Here is a 25,556-nt window from a genome sequence, read left to right as displayed (position 1 = left end):
CAAATCACTTTGGATGAATAAAAAATTGTCATCACCTTATCCAATTTGCATAATTTTTGTGAGTGATTTCATTGAACATGAAATTTTAAAATCTCATACTTGTTTTCCAAATTTGAATAGAACTTGAATTGTTAGTTTCCTTTGATTTTACTCTATTTCATGTTTAATGTTGACTTGAAGTGGAGTTTCTTTATAGCCCTTTTGGCAGAAGCCATATATATGTATGTAAAAATACCATCAATATAAATAACCTTTTATTTGTATTTTTCCACCTGTTAACTAACAAGCCATTTCATCCCTTTTCTTTGCTGGTGTGGGGAGGCTAAGTTGGTTGAATATTTATATTTGTACTGTAAAGTTCTAATGATTTGTTGTTAATGTACAATGTGTTGGTCCTGTGATAGAACAGTGCTGTCAGCTCTAAAGCCTATCCCTCTATGGAAGTTACACTGTTGAAGTGATATAGTGAAGACTTATCAATGGATACTTCACATCCCTATAATATCTTAAATTGCATTTAAAAAAAAAAAAAATCTCTCTTTGCTCTGATTACTATGAAAATGGTTAACACAACAATGTGTTTCCGTCTATTCTGGAAAAATTGTTGTTTGGTTTTTTGCAGCCCAAAACTGGAGGCCAGTTACAAAATCTTATAATGTTCTCTATTTTGAGATATGGTTTTGAGTTGGTTTCGAGATGGTTTCGAGATGAGTTTTGAGTTTCAGACATGTCCAGACATGCTTGACAGTCTGGAGCTGATACATTGAGATATTATGGGACTTTCACATTCTATATGATTGGTTAGATAGATAGATTGTTTATTGGATTGATTGATGGATGGATGGATGGATGGATGGATGGATGGATGGATGGATGGATGAACTGCTTGATAGACTTATGATCTGATGGCTGCCAGGCTTGGTGAATGTCTGGATGAATGAAGAAATTGATTCAAACATGTTTCATTGACCTGACCTATACCTGTCACTCCAACAAAGAGTTGAGTGGTGGCACCCACCTCATGATGTCCTGCCATTCTTGGCAGTGTGCTGGTGAGATGGCTGGCTTCTACTAGTTACACAATAGTAAATTTTATTCAATGTAGGAAGAGATAATTACTTTCCACTGATGGAGATAGGATGAGTGAATGACTACATGTGAATAATAACTAGGCAATGAGTAGCTTTTGGGAGATCTGTACTTCATGACACCTTGTGGCTAATGTAACAGTCTCCACTATGGTTATGATGTTGATGTGTCACAAAACCAAGTAGGTAGGTCCCTATTTTGTTATTATATGTATTGTATCTCTCCTGTTTTCATTCTTTTAAAGGGATAGTATAGTTTCTAATATTTTTTTTGGTGAGATAATGAGAAACCTCATATGAAATGTGAAAGAGCATGTAATTCCAACAGGAATTCAAAAATGATTTGATGAAAATTGGTTTTGAAATGGCTGAGATATCCACAACAGAGCGATCCTAATAAGAAGTGGGAGCAACCTTTTATTACAATCACTTTGTTTTACTTTGTTTGTGAATGTCTCAGCCATTCCAAAACCTATTTTCATTATTCATCAAATAAATTTTGAATTCCTCTTAGAGTGGTATGCTCTGTGCTATTTCGTATGTGGTTTCTTAGTATCTCGCAAAAAGTTGAAAGCCCAATCCTCATCTCCACCAATACTATACCATCCCTTTAACTGATGGCTCGTTTGACTGTCTGTCTGTCTGCATGTCTGTCAATTTGTCTGTCTCACTGTTCTGTTAAGTTTCCAATTTTCTTCCTATAGGAAGTTTGACAGGGCACTGAACTGGTATGTTTTCTTTAACTCACACAAATGTCATGCACAGTTTAATAGGGGACAGAAAGTAAAACCGATTTCTAGATGTTCTTTGTGCATGTAGCCACCAGAACATTGAAAGCAATGTCAGACACTCAATTGCTGAATGTAAAATCTATTCCTTGGGGCATTCATGAATGTTCAGCATATCAGTGCATTTATCATTCTCTTTGTTTGTTGCTGAAGATAGGTAAATTTTACTTTCTTTGATTTGAATATTCCTAGGTAAATTGTACTTTCTTTAATTTGAATATTCCTGTAAGAGTGACTGTGTCACTCAGTTTTACACGAGTCAATGAATTAGTGTGCACTCAGTGATAGCTGAAGGACCAGGATATGAATGAACAAACTTTGAATTTGGATGTCTTGGTTTTGATGGAAATCTGACATACCAGACATATGACTCAACAAAAGGGGAAATCAGTAACTCGACACCAGAAACAAAACACTTTCACATGGTGGGTGCTTCTTCTCTTTCATGTGATCAAGCTTCAAGACTGGTCAGTTTGGTCTCTACTCCACAGCCAGCTTTCCCCTTCTGTGGGGCTGAACATGACGTCATGAAAGAGGAAGTGTAGTTATGACGCACTGCTTGCTGATTTATTTTCTCTCTTGGCCTGAGGTGTGATAGAATTTCAACTTGATGCTCCACTCAACCATTTGCTGATGGTTAAAGACACAGTTTAGAATTGTGACAGTTCAATTTCACACATTTTTGGAACTCGGCTGACATAGTTGTTCATGTGAATTGAAAAAAAACTTGAGCATACAAAATTTTTAGATATTACACTGTCACTATTTTATCTATATACAGTCAAACCTGTCTATAGCGGCCACCCAAGGGATACGGGAAAAGTGGCCGTTATAGACAGGTGGCCGCTATAGACAGGTAACATGTATCATCGTTGTATACATCTATATATACTTACATGTACATGTACATGTATGTGTGTACGTATGCACATGTGTGTATTATGCATAGAACAATGCCGGTGTTTATGAAATTGTTGCACAGTACATGTAGCATGTGCTTAGAAAGCTTAACACTAGTGCATTATTGTGACTGAATAAGTGATGAATGCAACGGTGGCGGAGGAATGACTGGCACGGCTAACAAGCAGAAAAACACGCTGAATTATCGGCTCGGCTACGGCCCCATCGGGTTTTTGGCCGCTATAGACAGGTTAAAATCTACCGCGGGAAACAAAATTTGTGGCCGCTGGCCGCGTTAGACAGGTGGCCGCTATACACAGGGTCTTTAACATTGCTTTTCTCTCGGGGGGATTTTTCAGTGGCCGCTATAGACAGGTGGCCGCTATAGAGAGGTGGCCGCTAAGGCAGGTTTGACTGTATAAACAAATAATGATAATAATGATGATGATGATGATGATAATGATGATAATAATAATAATAATAATAATAATTATTGAAATAATAATAACAATAATAATAATAATAATAATAATAATAATAATAATAATAATAGTTGATATTTTTTAGAGCGCCTTTTCCACTGGATACAAAGCGCTATGAGATGTCATCCCTGGTCGCCATAGGAGATAAATATATACAAATTACCAGGCAGTGACAGTACCAGTCCAGTACATATATAGGGTCATCAAAATAAGTAGGTCTTCAAATTTTGTTTGAAGTGATCCAGTGTTGGTAATGACTTCAGAAATATCACCATGAAAGTATCTTCCCCAAATTCTCACGCTACCGTCTTTGAATATATCTTGTTTGGCAAATCGAGTGTCTCAGATTTGTCAGTTTTTGAAACTTTTGGCAGTCGTTTTCAGCAGCCAGCAGCTCAAGACCAATGAGCATCATTAAGATATAATAAAGGGGCATGTTGTTATGGTTACTATCAATTGTGAATGCGTGAGATGTTGAGACATCCCAGTCCAGCCATGCACAACAGTTGAATAGTTCTTGTTCAGATGGGAAACGTTAATCAATACCTTTGAGATGAATCGGACAAATGTTATTCTATAAATGGTGCAAACATGTATTTTTGTAACATTTGTTTGCTATTGGTCAAAAGTAAGAAAAACATGGGTTTTTTTTGATGGAGAGGAAAAACAACAAAATGTTTGTGTATTTTATTTGTTTGTTTTGGAGTGTTTTTAATAAAATTTGACTTTGCATGCTTGATACATGCAATATTACAATCTTTTTACCAGAAACAAAATATTGTTTTATGCCCACTTTTTTTTCTTTTTTTGTAAACTATGCATCACCACATGTCTGATATACAGATGTGTAACAATGCAGAAATCGATCTCTATGATGTTGTTATTACAGTCACTGATATTCAATCCTAGGAAATTTACAAGTTGTGTAGATACACGTACCTCATACATTATGCATGGATAGAAAGATAGCCAGAAATATGAAGATAAAGAGACAGATGGATGGTTTATTTTCAGCTATGTAGCAATGTCTGTATTCTTCTCTTCACATAAATTCAGTATGTGTGTTGGTACCAGACTCGTTATCCTTGTCCCACGCACCACCCACAACTCTGAGCTTGTAACAGTCTGTCGTAATGACGTAAGAAATTTGCTATCATCCTATTTCCAGGAACACTGAAATGATTTTGTGGGTGTTAATGAAAGTAGACAAAGACCCGGTCCTACCGCGTGGGAATACTTGCTCTATGAGATGACTTCTATACATGTGCTCTGAAAGGCTGACTTTTTCATTTATGCAAAACATAATTCTGCCCTTTATGCTCATGTGGGAGTATGTAATTATGTACATGCATTTCTGTATATATTTATCTTTATATATGACAGGCTTTTTAAAGTATTTATGAATCCAGGAAAAATGCAAGGACAGATGTGCTGCCTGGTAATTACAAGTTGTATGGAGACTGTGCATATAAAGGGCACTTCACATCCTGTTTACAAGTTGTCTGTCAGATAATACGCTCTAGTTCACCTCAGACTTGACTCCAATCAAAAGACAGTGAAGAATTTTACAAACAATATTCAAAGTAGTTCTGTGCATGTGAACTGGATCAGATTATATGCAACTTTGTGTTTTTGATTTTTTTTTTTCCTTTTTGAATTTCATGTTATAGTCCAGTCAAAATATGAAATGACCCCCAACTAATTGCAACAGAAACGATTCCACTTGCATTTGACCTGGAAGAGCAACTAAAATAACATATTAAAAGTTCCCTAAAATTCGAGTGGTGGATCAGTGTCTAATTTGCATAAATTCAAAATGGCCGCCATACAACCCATTTATGCCTATATCTTGGGATATATAACCCACAGAAAGTAAATTCCGGTGTCTAAACCTATGTTTTTTAGGTCATGGAATACAATTAGGTTATCTGTAGCAACTTTCAAGCATCCCTTTATATAGTTTTTGCATATATTTGCATATAATTACATGCAAAATGGCCGCCATATTGCCTGTGCAAGCCCGTATCTTCGTATATCATTAATGTACTACACTCAGGAATAAGTCGCTATATATCTGGACATAAAACCCGCAGAAAATAGATTCTGGTGTCTAAACAGCTTTGTTTTTTAGGTCAGGGAATACAATTATGATATAAGCAGTAATTTTCAAGCTTCCCTTTATACATTTTCTGCATATATTTGCAATTAATTAAATGCATGATGGCCGCCATAATGCCTCTACAGGCTTACATCTCTATCTGCAAAAGGAACCCAGTGATGGTGTCTGTGGTCTTAATTTTACTGCTGAGAATCACTGATGTAGAAAAAGTTCTACTCAGGAATAGTTACATATATTTCATTGAAAATTTGCATACATTTATACATATCTATTCAAATGACTATTGTGAATATAATTTCAGATATACGAATACGAGCTGCATGCAGAACATTAATTGTACTGTAATGTCTACATCCAAGATTTCGAGGGCAAAATTGTATAATACCTTTAACAACCTTAATGATTATCCTTACACCTAGTTTTATATTCTTGCATTGATTAAAAGTATTGTATTACATTGTACTTACATTTTCTTGAGACAAAGCATCAGAACAGAAAACAACTGTAAGTAACATCGAATAGAACTTATCTTTATCTAACTGTAATCTCAACTTAGCTTCCAAAGTGTGCTCAATAGGTACACAAATATTAAAGTCTCAAATTATGTGGTAGGAATCGTTAAAAAGATTTCATGATTGCAGGATATTTAATGTATTATATTTTGTAATTTGCCCTCATGTTTACTGCTTATACTCATGTCTATGTTGCAATACTTTTATTTCTTTCTTTCTTTCTTTTTTTTTTGGCCAAAGGGGGGGGGGGGCATGTCATCAAGATCATGATTAACCAATGCTACTCTACAAAAGTTTCATGAGTTTGGACATATGTTTAGAGGATGTTCTTGTCATATCTCATATAGCTTTCAGAGTGTGCTTACGGTACACAAAAAATGGTCTTAAATCATTCAGCAGATTTTTTCAAACATCTTTTTTCTTACCTGCGATGACTTGCATCCATGTTTAGTCGATGTTTTGTGTCTTTTGTTGCAAAACTTTTGGTAAAGGCATGTTTATCAATGAGCAACATATGACCGTGATAATTTGTATGCAGGTGGATTTTGTCATATTTTTGCGCGGTTTCACCCAGTGACTTACTGAAAATGTAAAACATTGTGATTCACAGCCAGATACAAAAAAAAAGAAAAGAAAAATGAAATGCCTTCACATTTCTATTACTAGTACTCTGGATTCATCAGTTGATCAATACAAACAGCATCCTTCTCATCGGCTTCAAGCTCATACAACACGTATAAATTGTGATAAGTCTTACTTTTACCATTTTTTGTGTCGTATCTGCATCTTCATTAAAAGAAATGTTTCCTATTGCATTGAGGCTTCGCACTATAACATTTTCATCAACACACAATTTTGTTTTTGGAAATGCGAGCAGCATGAAAGCTTAATTCAATTTTGCTGACGAAAAAACTGTCTTAAGTCAGATAAAAAACAAAATACATAACATCATTTTCTGTTCCTAACACTTCCAAAAGGTCCCTTCCCTCCACTTCAGCAGCAGCTTTTCTTCAAGTTAAACAGTGGAAGAGAAATGACATACAATCATTGGAATTGGGATGATTTGAGGAAGGTGTTTAATCAAAAATATGTTGTGATCACTACAGACAAAGCTGCAGCTATTAAGGAACTCCTGAAGGAAGTCTGATGCAACTGCAAGACAGGCTGTTAGCAACTGGTAGTGTATAGTTGCAGGGCAAACATACTTGACTGCACACATACTAGTGACAAATGCGGGTCATTATCGATAAGGCACTTGTAATGTTGTATGTCTAAAATATGTGAGGAGTCAGATGATGCTGTTCTAATTGGTGACTAGGAATAAGGGGCATTCTTGAAAGACATCGACACTATTACAACAAAATGTGAGACTTACCACGCTTCTTTTCGTCAATATGAAATGAAGCCGAGATCCTGTTTGCTTTAAATTGATCAACTGCAATTTCCCACTATCCTAGTCCAGAATTTGTGGATAACGCATATAGAACACTTTGAGTGTCAGCGAGTTTACTTGTTTTTTTTTTCATTTTTTTTTTCATTGATCTATATTTTCAGAGATCACATTACATACCTTAAGTATCTGTATTATCGCAAGCCAGAAAATGAAAATGATGTACTGGAAATGGAAGAAAATTTTCTTGAAATCAAGTGATTTTGATTCATTAGATTTTAAACCCATTTTAGCCATATATTTGCATATATGAACATCATGCCTCCCTGGGCCCTGGAGGTCCCTGAAGGCTTCCAGATATGGCCCTAGAGGTTCCCAAGTTTCCTTTATCCCAAGTAATAGTCTGTAAGAATGCATGGAAGGTGAACTTGAGATACTCAGATGAGGGCTGGACCCCTGGGTCTTTTATTCAGAAAGTGAGTGAGTGACATGGTAGCCTGATATGACAAGAACATCCTCTAAACAAAATGTCCAAACTCATGAAACTTTTGTAGAGTAGCTTATGGATATAACCTACTCTTAATTTGAATAGATTTATGTATAAATATATGCACATTTTTAGTGAAATGTAGGTAATCATTCCTGAGTGGAACGTATTCTACATCAGTGATTCTCAGCAGTAAAATTAAGACCACAGACACCATCACTGGGTACCTTTTACAGATAGAGATATAAGCCTGTAGAGGCATTATGACAGCCATTTTGCATTTAATTAAATGCAAATATATGCAGAAAATGTATAAAGGGAAGCTTGAAAGTTACTGCTTATATCATAATTGTATTCCCTGACCTAAAAAACAAAGGTTTCGACACCAGAATCTATTTTCTGCGGGTTTTATGTCCAGATATATAGCGACTTATTCCTGAGTATACTACATCAATGATATACGAAGATACGGGCTTGCACAGGCAATATGGCGGCCATTTTGCATGTAATTATATGCAAATATATGCAAAAACTATATAAAGGGATGCTTGAAAGTTGCTACAGATAACATAATTGTATTCCTTGACCTAAAAAACATAGGTTTAGACACCGGAATTTACTTTCTGTGGGTTATATATCCCGAGATATAGGCATAAATAGGTTGTATGGCGGCCATTTTGAATTTATGCAAATTAGACACTGATCCACCACTCAAATTTTAGGGAACTTTTAAAATGTTATCTTAATAGCTCTTCCGGGTCAAATGCAAGTGGAATCGTTTCTGTTGCAATTAGTTGTGGGTTAACCCACTTTTTGTCGTATTTTGACTGGACTATTATTATACAAGTAAATAACATGACTGGTGTAGGAGGCAGCATACAGTACAGTCCATCTAAAGAGCTTGATATACAGTAGTTTTGAGGGAGACTATTACCTCCTCATTTTAATTTTAAGTCTTTTAAACTCACTGAAATAGCATATCAAAAACCACGGGTAGTCTGTTCCCCACAGCAAGCTAACTGTCATCATCCTTGATATCATATGGGTTGAACAAGGTACCTATGGAGATATTCACTGCAGTGCCAATAAGGCCACAGCATGCACAGTGTTGTGCCTTCATGTATACAGTGCATACCCAAATAGACACACCCAAATCCCCTTTGTCCTGTGTTCCAAAGTCACATTTGTGAATTTAAAAGAAAATTGAAGAATACACCACATCTTTTATTTATCTTGCAGAAAAAGTATTTTTTGATACATTATTATTTGTGCGTAATGATGTCAAAGGGACAGAATCCATAAAAAGCTCCATTTACATCTCTGTATTTGACATGACTTCATGTCTCCCTTCACTAATCTTTAAGCCTTTATAATCACCAAAATTGTATCGTCTAATAATGGCATATATCCAGTATAACATAAAGATACACCTGTACGATAGAGTATGTTATGAACAAGAAAGACTGAGAACATTCAGGATATTGTTTCAGTTTGTTTATCAATAGTACATGGACTTCAAGGAATGTTTAAAAAGATACATTAGAAAAAACAAAAACAAAAACAAAAACCAGTATTTGCAGAGTTTTAAAGTGAATGTTGAATACCATATAGGTAGGAAACCCCGTTTTGGTTATTTCTGCTTTGTTTTTCTAAACTGGCAATCTTGTAGAAAGGAATTTGTTTGATCGCACTCATGACTAGCTTTCCAATAAAACGTAAAACAGTCAGTAGGGCATTAACTTGGTTTTCCTTTATTGGCATTGGAGGAAAGTGGGCAGCAATAATTGTTTCTCTTATCAGTGATTGTGTCATTGACCATAACACCTACTGGACCATACCAAATGATAGAGTCATCTACAGAACTTGATGATATTGAATCTCTCTGCTTTAGTTTGTTTGTTTGTTCATTTGCTTGTTTGTTTGTTTTACTTTGTAGTAACATTACAATGCCAATTGTCTCACCTGACCTCTGAACTTATTTGCACTCTATAAGGAAGGTCATGTTGTTTGGTAGACAAAAGAAGGCCAGGACCTAGCTTCTAGAAAGGGGATTTACCTTGGCAGATTTCTTGTTTATTTCTTCAAAGTTTATCTGGCTGGCCCACATAATGTGCAAAAGCTGCTATGGAAGACAAAGTTTTGAAAGCTTGTGCAGATATACTGTAAAGTAACTACATTTTAGAAGGACTGTATTGTTTATATCCTGAATGAAAGGGAAACCAGAAATGTAACGGACATGTTGACATATGTAGAGAGAACTATTCTCTGTTATTGTATGAAACCAAAGATCTGTGCAAAAGCTTATTGCAAAAAAAAAAAAGAAAAAAAAAAAGGCTACAATCATCAGTATTGTCTGAATACAGAAATAGTTGTGTATCAGACCACAGCAAAAACAAAACGACACTCAGATTTTACTCTATTTCTTTTTAATTTCCTGTCCTGGCCATCTGCCACATCCTTTCATATAACATTCCATTCATTATGATTGTTTAATGTACATAGATACATATTTGCGGGAATGAGTTATGAACAAAAAGGTCAACAGTTCTTTTGTAGAAAATTAAAAGAAAACACTATACAATAATATAGCTATACTACAATATTGCTGTATTTATGTACTGGATTCCTAGAGAATTGACTGCAGAGATAATCCTGTGAAGTGAACAGTCTAAAAATAGCATGGTAGGCATGGAAACCACATGTCTTCTCTTTGAATTGATACTATGACATCACATAGATCTAGGAGTTTGAGCAGGTCACAGATTGTTCTCATGGCAGCTTTCCAAAAATATATGGAGAAACTCTTATTCAAATTCATCAACAAGTTCAGAACATTATGTTGGATGTGTCAAAGGGTAGGAAGGAAATAGACCCTGAGTTATTTATAACCCAAATATTCACAGCCAACATTCTTCTCAGGTGTTATGTCCTACATCTAGATAGAAAAATACTATTTCTTGCAACAACAACAACAAAAAATAAATAAATAAAAGAAGATGTATGGTCAACCAAGAGAGGTTTTAGGAACTTATGAATTTCACGTTGTTATGACTTTCAACATAGGCTACATGTTTACGTAGTATTTTCTTTTTCTCTCTCTCTCGCTGTTGCGATAATTTCATAGTGTACTTGAGGAAGACTGCAGGATTTGTAATTTTTGTAATTTGTGCCTAACATGTCTGACAGTTGTACACAGTGACCAAAACATCATATTCCATCACTTTATTTTGTGTGTTGTTTTAAGAACTGGTTGGCCTTTAGGATGTCTGAAATGACAGTGACATTCATGTATGCCTTCTTGTATAATATGAAATTATTTACACATCACAGAAGAAAAGAAGACATTATTGGTGTCATGCTTGCGCTTTGTTGATTCTTGTGACAATGCAGCAGCAACTCTTTAAAAATATTTCTGTGCTTGCCATGTAAATGATTCCTCACATTGAAATGACCTGAATGTTCCTAGTGCTGTTCTGATTCTATTCAAATTTACACCAAATGTTGCTTTCATTCATAGCTTGTATTAAACTTCACCCCAAAATGAATGAATCTCATATGTTGCATGAATAGATTAACTTGACAGATCCTCCAAACAGGGAGGTGCTTGAGAAGGAGATGCAACTCCTGCTCTCCTTTGAAGTCATGCGCGGCACCGCCGAGAAGTTATGCGCTTAACTACAGGTGAAAACCAGGTGCTTTGACAAAAGAGAGTATCAATAATCAGGACTAGCGCTCTATCATCTAGAAATACCTGCTCCTACTGCAATTCGCTCTCTCTTTTAATGTGATGGCAACAATGGATTTGTGTACCTTGAATTGGAGCAGCGAATCAAAATGCAGTGTAAAACTGACAATTTTAACAGCAAATAGTTCAAAAGCACACTGGAACACGCTTCAGCGGAGTACTTTAGTTGAAAGATCAAAATATCCTAGATTAAAAGATAGAAAAACAAATATGCAGAAATGTGCGCATTATAGAAAAATATTAGGTTATTAAGAGGGCCTAAGTTTCATTTCATTTCGATTTGCGCATTACGAAGAAACTAGAAACACGTGTTTATGATATTGAATTCTTTCCTAAACTATTCTAAATCAATTCGAGTATTTCATTTAAAATTTTACGATGAAATAAAGCTTGTAATTCAACGAAAGGTGAAATGCGTTCTTCGTCTCCGAACTTCATCTTGCAACTAGAGCGGTGGCGAGCATGACTTCAAAGCGTAGTGGAATGCTAGACATCCAATTGTAACGCCTTGAACCCAAACATGTGTTTGCATGAATTACGAAGAGTTGCCACCCCATCTCTGTAACACCTCCCTGCTCCAAATGATTGTCCTTGTTGAGAGCTATAGCTAAGCATCTGATCATGGGGGGAGGGGGGTTATGTCTCATTTGATCTAGAAGCATTGGGGGTTGGCTCTGAAGTCTAGTCCCATCACTTGCTCATAGGGGAGCAGCCTGAAAAAAAAAAATCTAGATCAATGCACATGAAACATAAGCAAATCACCAGTGAAGTGGGAGCAATATCAGCTAAAATGACAAGAGAGGTATGGCATTATTAATTAGTCATGGATCACTGATGGAACATCCTGTTTAGTAACTCTACCCATTCCCTCACCCATACATCTTACAGCTGTACCTTGAAAACACAGGGGAACAAATCACATCCGTGAAATTTCTTTACATGGAATAGATCAACTTTATTTTTATGGATTATTGCTATAAAAAAAAAGAGAGAGACAAGTATGAAAATGGATATGTAACAAGTCCTGTGTATATTCTAGGAAACTCGTTGCATCAAGAACTAGTTTTTGTTTTGTTTTTTCACAGAAGGAATAAGTGACAGATCTCAGTAGCAGAGTCATGTGACAGCAGTCATGTGATAGTAGTCATGTGATAGGAGTCATGTGACTGTAAATTTCTGTAGGATACCATTTGAGAGGCTTTGTGACTAACAATGGTTATAAAGGGCAAATGTGTTTTAACAGAACTTTGTTTTTTATTTGATGTGATAAATTAAGAGAGAAATATAAATGGATGTAATGAATGCAGACCTCTCAACCATTCTGAATTTGGAGGAAAGAATCTGAATTTTGACCATTCCCAACCTTTGTTTCAATAAAAATGTCTTATTTTTCAAGATAATTTTACTACGCACTTCTGTGGAGCTGTTTTTTCTTTCCAACTTTTGAGCCAAATCATCACTCCTTTTCAGTTAGAAAAGTTGGGAGGTCTCAGAATGAAATGGTTTGAATGATACACACTTTGTAATAGCTGTGTTGTATAACATCCCCATATTTTGCTTTGAATAGTCACTCATTTCACTTTTTATAACTCCATGTTCTCGTGATTTTGGTCCTGGAACATCAAGGATCTTATTATTACAAGTTTGAATGCAAAAAGCAATGTAGCAATTTTCACATTTTTAAAAAGGAAGGTCATCATCAAATGTATAAAAATGAAAGTATTTTCAGTGATATTGTGTTTGTTAAATGAGAAGAAATATTCTTGAAAATATTAGAATTATCACAAATTTCAATTCTGTTCTCAGTTGTTTTTTTAAACAGATCTACGAATATCGAATATCTCAAATTTATACAAATGGATATATATTGGTCACTGCATTCAAACTTTTATATGTTCTTTCAGAGATGCAGGAAGCCCAACATTTTCAAAAAGTTCCATGGAAGTCCAGGTGTCTTTGTGTTTTTCTTCTGTGGTCTACATTTTTTCTTCTTTTTTTTTTCTTTTGGTATATGTGTATACACATATGTGTACTCAGCAAATAAAAGGTACTAGCCACAAGCTATCTCTATTGTGTGTAAGGTAACTCACTATCTATCGTAAGAGGAAACCTAGAGTGCTGAGTCACTGGCATTCATAGGACTGAGCACCACCCAGATACAGTCAGACCTGTCTTAGTGACCACCTGTCTATCATGGCCACCTGCCACTACCACTGCCACAACCACTAAAAACAATTCCCTCTGAAAAAAAAAAAAAAAACACCCAACAAAAGCCATGTTATAGAACCTTTCTATAATGGCCACCTGTCTATAGCAGCTACTATTTTGTCTCCCTTATATGGCCACTATAGACCGGTTTGACTGTACAAATACACACTTTGTTGTTGTTGTTGCTTTCTTCTGTAGGTGTCTTCACAGGGTGAACTGGTCTGTAAATGATTGCGTTATTAATTAATTCCTAATATTTCAGATTTCAAACTTGTAATTAGAGCCTTTCTGTCAAGCCCTGATTTTTTTTTTCTTGCTACTCTTTCTATATTGCAGATTTTTTCATTTGAACATTTATTTGCAACTTTTCAGCTATCATTAATTATCTCTCTATAGATAGCACATGTATTTTTTATCATTTATTTCTTTTTTTTTTAAAGTAGATACCAATAGGAGTGAAAGTATGGTACGTGTATATATTTATTGGTAAGAGGCAATTGTGATGTAGTTGATAAAGCACCAGGGCACTGTGGGAAGGTTACATCAAGGTCAAATCGTTTTGGAAGCAGACATCATATTTACACAGTATTCTGCATTTAATATCCTCATAGCAGGGGTTGTCCCGTTGTTTTTTAGTGTTATGACTTTGTGACTAGTAGGCCTACTATGCTGGTCCATCACCTCGCAGGAGCACACCTTTTGTACTCGTTCTCTCTGCCCACTGGGGCAGACTCTGTAATTTAGTCTGTACCATGGTATTCTGAACAGCTAGTGTAGGGCCTGAGCAGACTTCTGAAGCATTTATTCAACTTTTGTATTTTTGCATTATCCCATGATTTTATGTATTATGTATGTCTGTGTAGACCTAAGTTAAGTTAGAACTACAGGCAGTTACATGATCACACTTCATCCATTTGGTGATATGGAGCATTACATTGATAGACTGAGAAAAAGTTTACAACTATTGCACCAGGTTTAAAGTGAGACTTTGTTGAGGACGTAGGGAGGTTATTATAGCTGCCAGCACAAAGCATGTGAAATATTCACATTGAACAGAGCACTGTTCTGTGGTATGTGATGGCTTTAGTGTCTCAAGGTATGCGTGTGAAGACAATCAGCTATGTCTGTTCCAGGAGCTGGTCTTCTCCACCAGTGGGACAGCCCCAAGCCTCTTTTCAAAGACCCCACATTGTTGTTGGTGTGAACAGTTTTGAGCAAAGATGTACAGATCCAACGAGGAGCACGTCAGCATGATGTTGTGATTAATAGGGAGCTTTAGATTTGCGACGCAGACGTCTAGCTGAGACAACAATTGCGTTGGGCGTTCTTCTCTCTCCCTGCATCGTGTTGCAAAGTACCTTTAGATTACGCGAGGACGCACACTATGAAAAATAAAATGGCACCCCCATAAGATCAGTGCATCAAGTACACTCTCTACGTTGTGATTTGAGCAGACGTAAAAATAGCCCAGAGCACATAGTAAAATCTTGGATGATGTCAGCTATAAATACATCGCTTTTGATATAAAATGATTTTGCATGCGCATGCTCAGATCAGAGTTTTTTTTTTCCCTCTGAACGTCTCCGTTGCGAAAATCTAAAGCTTCCTATTATCAGTGACTGGGAGAAAGCCTAACCAAGGCATCACTCCTATTGAATAATTCAGTCATTAACTACAAATTGTATGTTAGCTGGTCACTTTGACCAATGAATCGCTTAATTTTGCCATCCGCTGTCCGTGGAAAATGTGTAAGCACAAATTTTGCTGATTTGCTATGCTGATTGGATTTGATTTTTGTGACCAAGCACAGATAGTGATATTTGGCATTCAAAGGCGTACGTTGAGAAATTCAGATGGAGTTCTAAGTGTCCTCTGTCTAGGTCTGGGCTCTTCTTGAGCTGGGCTCACAGTGGCAGTGATCTGATATCAGTTCCACAATAAAGTTTCCTCAGCAGGAGGATTAGTTTTAGATGGTGTTTATGCGGGACCTGACCACACCGCCTAAAATCTATATGGGATGTGAGTGTTCGCATTGACATCCGCGCCGCACAAGTTGTGGACAAGTCAATCATCAGCTGCTTCAGTGTGCGCCACATGTGGCCACTGTGTACACGGTATTAGTGCCGTGGTATGCAAGCTTTGTGTTTTATTGTTTGTTTTATTTATTTGTATTGCATCGTTTCAGATGGCCTACCTCAAATGTTGATTTCTAGTCCTCAACAGAGCATGGTTTCATGCAGTTATAATGCGTGGGAGTATAATGGGAATTAATCAGAGAAGCATCACAAAGCTGCTTTTTAATATCTTCACTATTCAGTTGGCATGTGCTAGAGCTATTGCAGCTTTCAGGATATCTTTTTCCATTTGAATTGAAGAGATGAGACACGTGTCTACTAGATGAAATAAAAGAATATGTCTGAATGTTGTTTTGTTGTGTGAGGCAGTGCTAAGCAACAAATTGAACTGATCTCCCCATTGAAAACTGTGCACTCACGCTTATCTTTCTGTAAATTAAGGCAGCATGCACAGTGTGAAGGTCAATGTGATGCATGGAGACGGGGAATTCCCCAATATTTATGTTCATTGAGATCAATTTGATTCATGGGGAAGATGATTGGAATATCTCAATAGTCACTTTACCTATATTGATGTGGGTGGGGGGAGGAAAGGGAGGGGAATAATGCAAGAATGTCACAACAGCAGCAAGCCATAAAGACATGCTGACTTTGACAGACAAATTACCCATGTTCTCTGCTCTCAAGAGAACTCATACATCATCAAGAAATTCTTACAAAAGACAGAAATGAGGAATCGGTAGAAACCTTTGCTGTCAGGTTGGACTGCGTAATCATTTTAGTTTATCTTGTATGATATATTACAAAATTTACCGGTACCGATTGTATTTCTATCAATGTTGTAACCAGGTAGTAAGATTGAGCAGTTTCATAAGCTTCTAGCTAGAGTACAGTTTATCATGATGTGAAAGAGGTGGAGCTCACATGGTACTAGAAGCAGCAATGATGCTTACAAAATGTGATATTCATATTATTGTTATTATTGATGGTATTAGTATTATCATTATCGTTGCTACCTTTATTATTATTATTTCTATTGATTTTTTTTTCTCATAATTATTATGATTTGCCCTGGGCTGTGTGTCTGAAGGGCAAGCAGAGACATTATTGTTTTGTTTGGTTTTGTTTGGTTTTTTTTGTCCCATAATGCAATTCTTCTTAGTTGTCCCCACAATCCGATGCTTGGGGTCACATTCTGCTCACTGGCATTTTTTTTTCATTATTTGTTTATTTTTATTTATTTATTTTTATTTCTATTTATTTTTTTATTTTTTTATTTATTATTATTATTATTACTATTTTTTTTTTTTTTTGGGGGGGGGGGTTAACTTGCAGTAATTTGCCCTATGTTCAGTGTATGTGAACAGTGGCAAATAAGATTGATTTTTGCATCCCTATGCAAAAGCTGTTAACTCCTGTGTGTGTATGTGGCTTAAATGGTCTCAACAGGCCATTAGAACGGAATCATTTAGCTTGATAGGGATTAAGCATATTCTCGCTATAGCCATGTTCATGAAAAATCTTCTATCTGTAAAAGTAGGAGTTTTTTGAGAAAACGTGTGATGAAGATCTTTATTTTTGTTCTGTACGAGTTCAACATTCTGTGAGCCCTATGCATTGCCAGCCCTATGCATTGCCAGCCTTGCTCTCAACCACTTACTTAGGATCAAAGAGCATCAAAGCCTTTTTTTTTGTCTTGGGATTCATCTGGCATCCAGCACAACCTCTTTTCATTGACTTCCTTAGCCCTGCACTATTTCTTTTTCTGTTTTCACTGGCTTTTTAATCACGGTGCTAATTCAAGCAGTTTGTCCCATACTATCAGTGTGGCTAACCCACTTTCCAATAAACCAGTGAGAACAGATGAAGTGCTCAGGCTTAATCCTAGGAAGTTGGTGGGGCTAAGGATGGGGAGGGGGCACCTATACACACCAATTGCCAGGGTTAAGCAAAAATTTTGTCAGTAGAATCAGTACTGTTTAAATTCCAAGTTATCGATAATCTATGTTGGCCCACTAACAGCTCTTCAATCAATTCCTTGCTGCCCTCTGATAATGGTGCCCATAAATACAACCAGTTTGCTTTGTTGCTGTGAAACAAAGTTTGATGAGTAGACCATGAAAGCTAAGTGTCTCTGTTCTCACAGCTTTTTGCCTTTGCTCAAGACTTTCCTACTAAATTATTTGAGTTTATTTGCAAATTGGAACTACTCCACCATCTAAATGAATCATACCTCATTACATCCCCCAACTCCATAAAAAATACAAGCTGCAAACAAAAACAGCGAGCAAAAACAGCAAACAATTCATAAAACCGACCAAGAAATTAATACTTTGGTGTGGGAATAAGGTCTTTGTACAACAAACTTTAAAGTTAGAATTAGAATCCCAAGCGTTATCATCGTTGGGATTCCCCCACTTCCTAGCAAAATACCTCTAGTGCATATATTTGCTCAAGGTGTTCAAAGGTCTGTATTCTCTTTCTATATCTATTTCTTTCTGTGCAAACATTCTCCCTTTGTATACCTGTGAAGTGATAGAAATAGGAAAATCAAACAGTGTCCCCAAATTAATCCACCTTAAAAAAAAAAAGCACTAAGGTGTATTCTTTAGGGCAACTTAAGAGCACAGAGCTATTTTAGTTGATTTCTGACCCATGAAGTTTTTAGCTGCTTTGATTCCTTTTATCTTTCAATGCAGGGCAATGAGTTGATATCATGGTGATATTGTTTTTACAGAGATTGTTATAGAAAAGTCTCTGTCCCTTCTTGTTAGCATTTTGCAAGTCCAAGATGGGGTGAATTCCAGTGTTATGATGCACCTTCACATGCCATTTAATTCTACAGAATAGGGTCATTTTTACCAGCACTCAACATTATTATCATTATTATTATTATTATTAATGAAATGTGAACAGAAAAGGTCTGCCATCAGAAACATGTGTCTTTGCAAAAACAATGACAATGCTGATTTGGAAAAATAGCTTGAAGATGACGGACCATACACAAAGACTTTGTATGATTAGAAAGTGTAAATTTTTTTTCTTTTTTTTTTGGGGGGGGGGGAGGGAGGGGGGTCCACCCTAAAATATTTGTGTTTGCATCAGGACACATGGCAGCTGTAGGCCCCTTACACCCAAAGACAGGAAGAGTTGAGTCAGTGTAATTCTTAACTCCATGTAGAATCACTCCTCTGTAGATCAGACTAATAATTGCTCTGCCTACCAGATGTTGACTGCTTTCTCCTTTTCTTTTCTTTTCAATTCAAGTGAAGAGAACTCTTGATATATGTAAATTAATTAAAACGAAAATGCAGAATGACTGTTTTGTTTAGATTGCAAAGGTGTCCGTGATCGCAGGCATTTGATAGCAGACTAGAGACATTTCTCCTTATGATGTAGTAGGTTTGTGCAGCTGTAATGCCAACAGGTAGATAAATCCATATCATCATAACTGTCAATGTGTGTGTGTGTGTGTGTGGATGCATGTGTTTGCGTGTGCTTACATGTGTGTGTGTGTGTGTGTGAATTAAATCAATAGATATCAAGGAAAAACAAAAGAAGTGTGTGTGTTCATGTGCATGCATGGTTTTTGTGGGTCTGTTTTCACGCATGCATGATAGAAATGTGTGCTTGCCACTATATTTCCATTACACTCAATTCTGACAAGAGACTCCAACTTTGATGCTTTCTAACTCTCCCCTCGTAGAAAACAAAACTGAAATCACCTCCACCAGTTGCTGCCAAGCCGCAGTCGATGAAAACCACGACAAGGACGACGACGACCACCACGACTACGAGGTCAGCCTACCAGGTTGAGGATGTGAACCAAGCCCTGGATGAGTTGGAGAGCCTTGCCTTCAAAGCTACTGATACTGAAGACTCCATGGATTCTCAGGCTATCAAGGACAGGTAAGATTCAACAAGGTTTTAAAGGTCCTGTTTACCTTTGGGAGCAGTGATTTTAAAAGTGTTGAAGATATCACATTTGATGCATAATTTCTGTGTAGGTCAATTGTATTACGAAACATCCTACCATATGAAATTTTCGCAATGAAGCCTAAAATATGAGATATCACTATATTTCTCAATAAACCATGACTGTAGACGGTTTAGTCTGGAAACATTCTTATTATAAGTGTTGTTCACATTTTGTATATTAAACAAAACTTAACATCAGTTTTACTGATTCAAATTTTTACATTGCTTGTTTCTATCCCTAACTCACATTTTAGAACTATGTTGAAGCACTAACGCTGGGTTTTCATTTCATCTGCAAATGGTAAATTATGCCTTCAATACTGTTCACACACACCCAAATTAATGCTTTTGAAACTTTAGTTTTGCAACACGACACAAACACTGTTATTTTATGTTGATGAACACAAAAAGAAATTGTTTATTATCGCTGTTTGCATTGAGATCCAAAAACCAATCCTGCTTGATTTTTCTTTTTTGAAACATTACCATAATTTGCCCTGGCCGGTGTGTTAGAACAGCACACAAAGAGAAACTTCTTTTCTTTTTCTTTCTTTTTTTATTCTCACAATGCAACCCACTTCAGTAGATCCACACTTTTGGAATACCAGGGGTTATGTTTTCGGTCACTTTTTTTTTTTTTTTTTCAAAAACAGCACGATATTTTTTCCTGCACAGCATGTGTTAATGGTGACAAATAAAACTGATTTTGCATTGCAAACTGACCAGAAGACCAAAGGCCTATTCACACACAAGAGTTATTGGTCTTTAGAGTGTGATATCAGAACCATCAGTTTTATTTGACTGGTTCACATAGGGTCATCAAAAACTGACTCTTTCAAACAGAGAAATTTGAGTCTCTGACCTCTCCATTTCTAATCCCAATCTCTCCTTGACCTGAGTGTAGTAAGCTTCAATTGTGGATTTTTTTTCTTCTTCAGAATAATGATTTAATTGTTTCTTCAAGTGCTATTCACACACAAGGGTTTTTCAAGGGCTTGAAATGAAATCAAGATGGAACGATTTTTGTATCACAACACAGATTGCTAGATTTATTACATTTATTTGTGTGCTTTTGTGTGTGTGTGTACACAAGAATTATCAGTTTTTGCATCACATTGAAAAAAAAAAGATCTGTTTTTAAAACCATTATTTTGGGTGTGTTTGAATGGGCCACAAAACATTATCATATAGGAGATTGATTACTGCCCATTATGCCGGTAGGCCTGTAGTGAATGGTAGAGGTCTGACATACTCTGATCCCTGTTTCCTCAGGTTGGGGGTTGGATATCAAGTGAACAATCCTGTCCTGTAGAAAGCAACCTGATATGGATACAGTGACAAATTTTTGTACGAGAATCCAGTAATAAAGTTTGAAGGAAAATACACTTTGCCAACACCTTTTTCTGTGTTCTCCTGATTAGTAGCTGTATTGCCAGATTCTTGCTTTCAGTCATATGACTGTGACAGTAGCCTCCATTAGTTAGCACTAACAAAGCACTGAAAAATAAGACATAAGAAAGTAATAAAAGATACCCATTTTTGTACATGTGTTATCTATTGTTCAATAAAAACAACAAAAAAATAGTTAGCACTACACCTGTCTTTAAAGGGGAAATCCAGTCCAAATGTAAGTTCGTCTGAATAGAAAGAGTAAAATATTACGAGTTCAACAGTAAAATATTGATTAAAATCGGGTGAAAAATAAGGAAGTTATGACATTTTAAAGTTTTGCTAATTTTTCAGGAAACAGTTCTTGAACGGTCCATGTGAATATTCAAATGGCAAAGTGAGAATGTCATACCCTCACAACTTGCCAGATAGTTTGTACATAAAATTTTGAAATTTCCAGTTTTTCATTAAAACACAATTATGCCCGAGGCTTAAATCTTGGTATTATATCTAACTGATCACTATTCTGAAGTTATTCAACCAAGAATATGTTTCAGACTTCAGTTACAGAAACATTGAATTTTCGTCATTTTTGTGTACACGATCAATGGAAAATTGTGAGGTTATGACATGTTAGCTTACTCATTTGCATATTGATTTGCAGAAATGAGCAAAACTTCAAAATTTCATAACTTCCTTGCTTTTCATCTAATTTAAGTCAAATTTTTACTGTTGAACTCATAAGATTTTACTCCTTTTTTATCAGACTAACTTATATTTGGACTGGATTTCCCCTTTAAGTCTCCTCTGTATGAATAAAACTTTCTGAGGTCATGTAAATATGACAGCTTAAGCCATAATGGCAGGATTTATGTGTTTACCTTCGCAGAAAGAAAAGGGTATAAAGAGAAAAATGAAAACATAAAGAAACTGGGAGCATAGATCCTTAAGATGACAAACAATTTATGGTTACTAATATTGTGGTGTCAAAGGAAATGGCCTTATCTTAATTTCAAATCTTCTAAGACATTAATCAGAAGAACCCACTGCTGGTATTTATTATTTAGGAAATATGCCTTAAAACATTGTCATGTTCAGGAAGCGGCAAATGGGACATGATCTCTAGAAACTATGAATCAGTCAAACTTGGCTGCAACTGTAGTGCTTTATTTACTGGGATTTGAATAAATAAAATAAATGCGAAGATAGGAACTATCCTACATAACAGTGGCGGATCGGGGGGGGGGGGGGGGGGAGCGCACCAGGCGCGTGCCCTCTTTATTTTTTGTTAAAACAAAAGAAATAAAAAGAAAAAATGGGGGGAGGGGTGCATGCCCCCCCCCCCTTTAATTTTGTAAAGGCACCTCCTCTTTGTAGAATTCCTGGATCTGCCCCTGCATAAGGAATAAAGCTCAAACCATCATGGATTTAGAAAATAGATGATAAATAAAATAAAATGTAGAAGAAAACATTCAGTGCCATTACACTATCACCAGTTGGGAATACTAGTGATAAATATGACAATAGCATTAGCAATGATGATCATAATATCATGATCATATCATCAGCATTGCAAGTAATAGTAGTAGCCATGCATAGTCTCTGATTCTGCCCTCATACACAAGAGGGAACTCATTTTCAGGTTTAAATTTAAATCATATCTTCATGAGATCTAGTGCAACCACATCAAAAATTTCAAATCTAACCAAATTATATGAAAATCACATATTTCATTTCAACACTTTGGAGAGAGGACAACCCTATGGTGCTAACATACATTCATTTTATGAAAAATATGTAAGGATCATATTGCCGTGTTGGAATGTGGAATGTGTTAAGACAGTGTTATTCTATTCTTAAGTATTCTATTCCAAGGCTGTCGTAACTTAGTGTATTACCACTGTGAAAGATTACATTGAAAAAGAAACTGGTATAAAGTGATGAGAAGTGATGCTGTAGTTACCACACTGTTTTTGACTGCTACGTTCTATCTTGTCTTTCACTCTCTGTGGATTTGCTGTTTTCATTTGTGTTTTTTAGATTGTCATGTGATCTGCTATTCTCTTCTCTTTTTTTCAATCTCTATTCCCACACAGGGCATAATGTGTTCACTGCATCACATACACAAGTAAATGACTTTTAGTCCATACAGTCTAGCTTAATACCAAACCTACCTTACCCTATCCTTTGATTTGTTGTGGTCTTTTGTTCGTTTATCATTTTGTTATTCTTCCAGTATTGATTTGTGACTTTTTCATTTTATTTGCATAGTTGCCAATTTTGTAAGTTTTTGTTTCTTTTCTGTTTGTGCAAGCTCAGAATCTTTCTCCTGCACGAATGATTATTTATTTTGTGTGTTATGGAATGGATTTTGTTTACATGGGTCTAAAGTCTGTAATGATTTGAACAATTCTAATATTAAAGGAATAGAATGTTGATTTCTTGCAAACCAAGAGAACTGAATACATAATTCAGATGACAAATTGGATACATTATTGTCTGACAATTTGTACTTTTCTAGGCAAATCCTAATCTTGAATTATAAATTAGTGTGATCATCTTTCTGTTTTGCTATTTGAAAAAAAAACAACACAAAAAACAAAAAGCATGGTTGGCAAACTGACTTTATTGAAAAAAAAAAATTTTTCATACCTAATAATGCAGAAATAATTTATTGCAATTCAAGTTTGATTCCTTTCTGTGTTCAAAGTCATGGATGAGTAATTCCTTCAAAAGCTCATAAAGTCTATCATACCAATTGCAAATCAGTATCTGAAAGTTTATGAAGCTTATCTTTTATTTGAAGGGCAATTGTGCAGACAAACACTAGTGATTATCATTTTTGATGGTGAATAGAATGTGACACTGAATGGTCTGTTTTTATGTTTCTTTTTTGTCTTTTCCTCCTGTCTCGCATGTTCCTTATGCTGTTAACCTATTTCATGTTATCCCATTCCCTAACACCATCATGCACTGCATGGTTTGTCTGTAGAAGAACTCACCCCAAGTCATCCCCTCAATTTTTGCATCACAGTTCCCCCTCCTCACCAAATGGAACCATCCAGAAACCTGTGCATGCCCATATCAGGTTGCCACAGTCCCCATCACGAAGCTTTGCCACCAAGCCTAAACCACTCTCTCCTAGAGGGGACAAGTCCACCACTCCTAGCAAGGTGGGTGGAAAGACGTCTGCCTTTGTGCCCATCAAAGCCACTGGACCATCACCAAAAAAGAAGGAAATCAAACCATCTCAGCAAACACCTCCAGCATCATCATCTTCATCATCAGCTGCAACATCCTCCCCATCACCACAGCAACCATTAGCAACATCAACACCAGCAGGGAAGACATCATCCACCCCAGTTCATCCTTCAGTGTCGTCTCCCACAGCGAAAGTTGAGGAGGCGAAGCCGGTCAATGTCAGTACTGAGATGAAGCCAGTTGAGCCGAGTACAGTGTCCATTACACTTTGCAGTAAACAGGTGACCAGCCGTTCCTCCCAGGATCAGAAAGGAACAGTGGTTGTCAAGGAGATGACGACATCCTCTTCCCTGTCACCATTTGCCAGCACAGATTTAGACGACTTTTGCAATAGCAATAGGGAGGAAGGCAAAAATGTTGTAGCTAAACCCGAATCCCAGAGCAAGAATGATGAGAATGGTAGCAAGTCGGATAAAACCAGTCGAGATACTGTCAACCAGGGTGTGTCTAATGAGGAGGTCCCTAAAGTCAGTCAGTCAGTACACATTGGTGACAGAGATAAAATGAAAGCTGAGGTTCCGACCAAGTTGACTAATGGGAATCATGTGGAGAAGACTGTACCTCACACCACAGAAATTAAGACTATCATTGTAAATGGCATCATTGAGGAGACTTCCTTCGACTAATCACACCACAGGTTGTGTGTCCGCTTAGATGTCCTTGTCTCACCCCCCCCCCCCCCCCCCCCCCTGCAATCATGTGTCAACTTGGATTGATATTTCATGAAATTTCAGCATAGAGTGTTCGTGTAGTGTGGTGGTTGAGGTACACATTGAGGTAGGAAAAAGCTTAGTTGTTAAATAGTAGCAAATTTTGTGTGAACAAAATGGCAGAGATGTGTGGAAAATAATTCTGATGTAAATAAGTGTCTGTAAAAGAATTGCAAAAAGATTAGATGATTGTTCTAATAAGGAAAAGAACAGTTGAAATAGGTTAGATGATTGTTCTAATAAGGAAAAGAATAGAAAGTCATTGTACCTGTTCAATATACAAAAAAAAAAATGCTATCAAAGACTGCCTTATATGAAAGTCTTGTGTACAGTTTGCACATAAATTCAATGTGGAATTAAACTGTACAATGTTTGTAGTGCCTTAGATTATGTAACACTGAAATTTTCACACAGTGAGCAGGGA

The 25,556-nt window shown here is 36.4% G+C and overlaps 1 protein-coding gene across 7 annotated transcripts in view; it reads left to right on the top strand.

Annotated features, from left to right (window-relative positions):
• Positions 1-25,089, top strand: part of LOC139741558 (SRC kinase signaling inhibitor 1-like) — a 158,501-nt gene extending 133,412 nt beyond the window's left edge. For 6 of the 7 annotated variants that reach the window (XM_071652139.1, XM_071652140.1, XM_071652133.1 and 3 more), the window contains exons 18-19: positions 19,501-19,703; positions 24,154-25,089. In XM_071652139.1, coding sequence (XP_071508240.1) covers positions 19,501-19,703; positions 24,154-25,048 — 1,098 coding nt within the window. In that variant the 3' untranslated portion in view covers positions 25,049-25,089. The remainder of the gene's footprint in view (positions 1-19,500; positions 19,704-24,153) is intronic. The other variant, XM_071652134.1, reaches the window with a different exon arrangement.
• Positions 25,090-25,556: the final 467 nt, after the last annotated feature.

This window comes from Diadema antillarum, unplaced genomic scaffold (assembly GCF_040938485.1).
Source record: "Diadema antillarum isolate AM-2024a unplaced genomic scaffold, OU_Dant_1.0 seq00000934_RagTag, whole genome shotgun sequence".
Lineage (NCBI taxonomy): Eukaryota > Metazoa > Echinodermata > Echinoidea > Diadematoida > Diadematidae > Diadema > Diadema antillarum.
The sequence above is the reverse complement of the archived record's forward strand: the minus strand, read 5'-3'. Positions and strand labels throughout refer to the sequence as shown.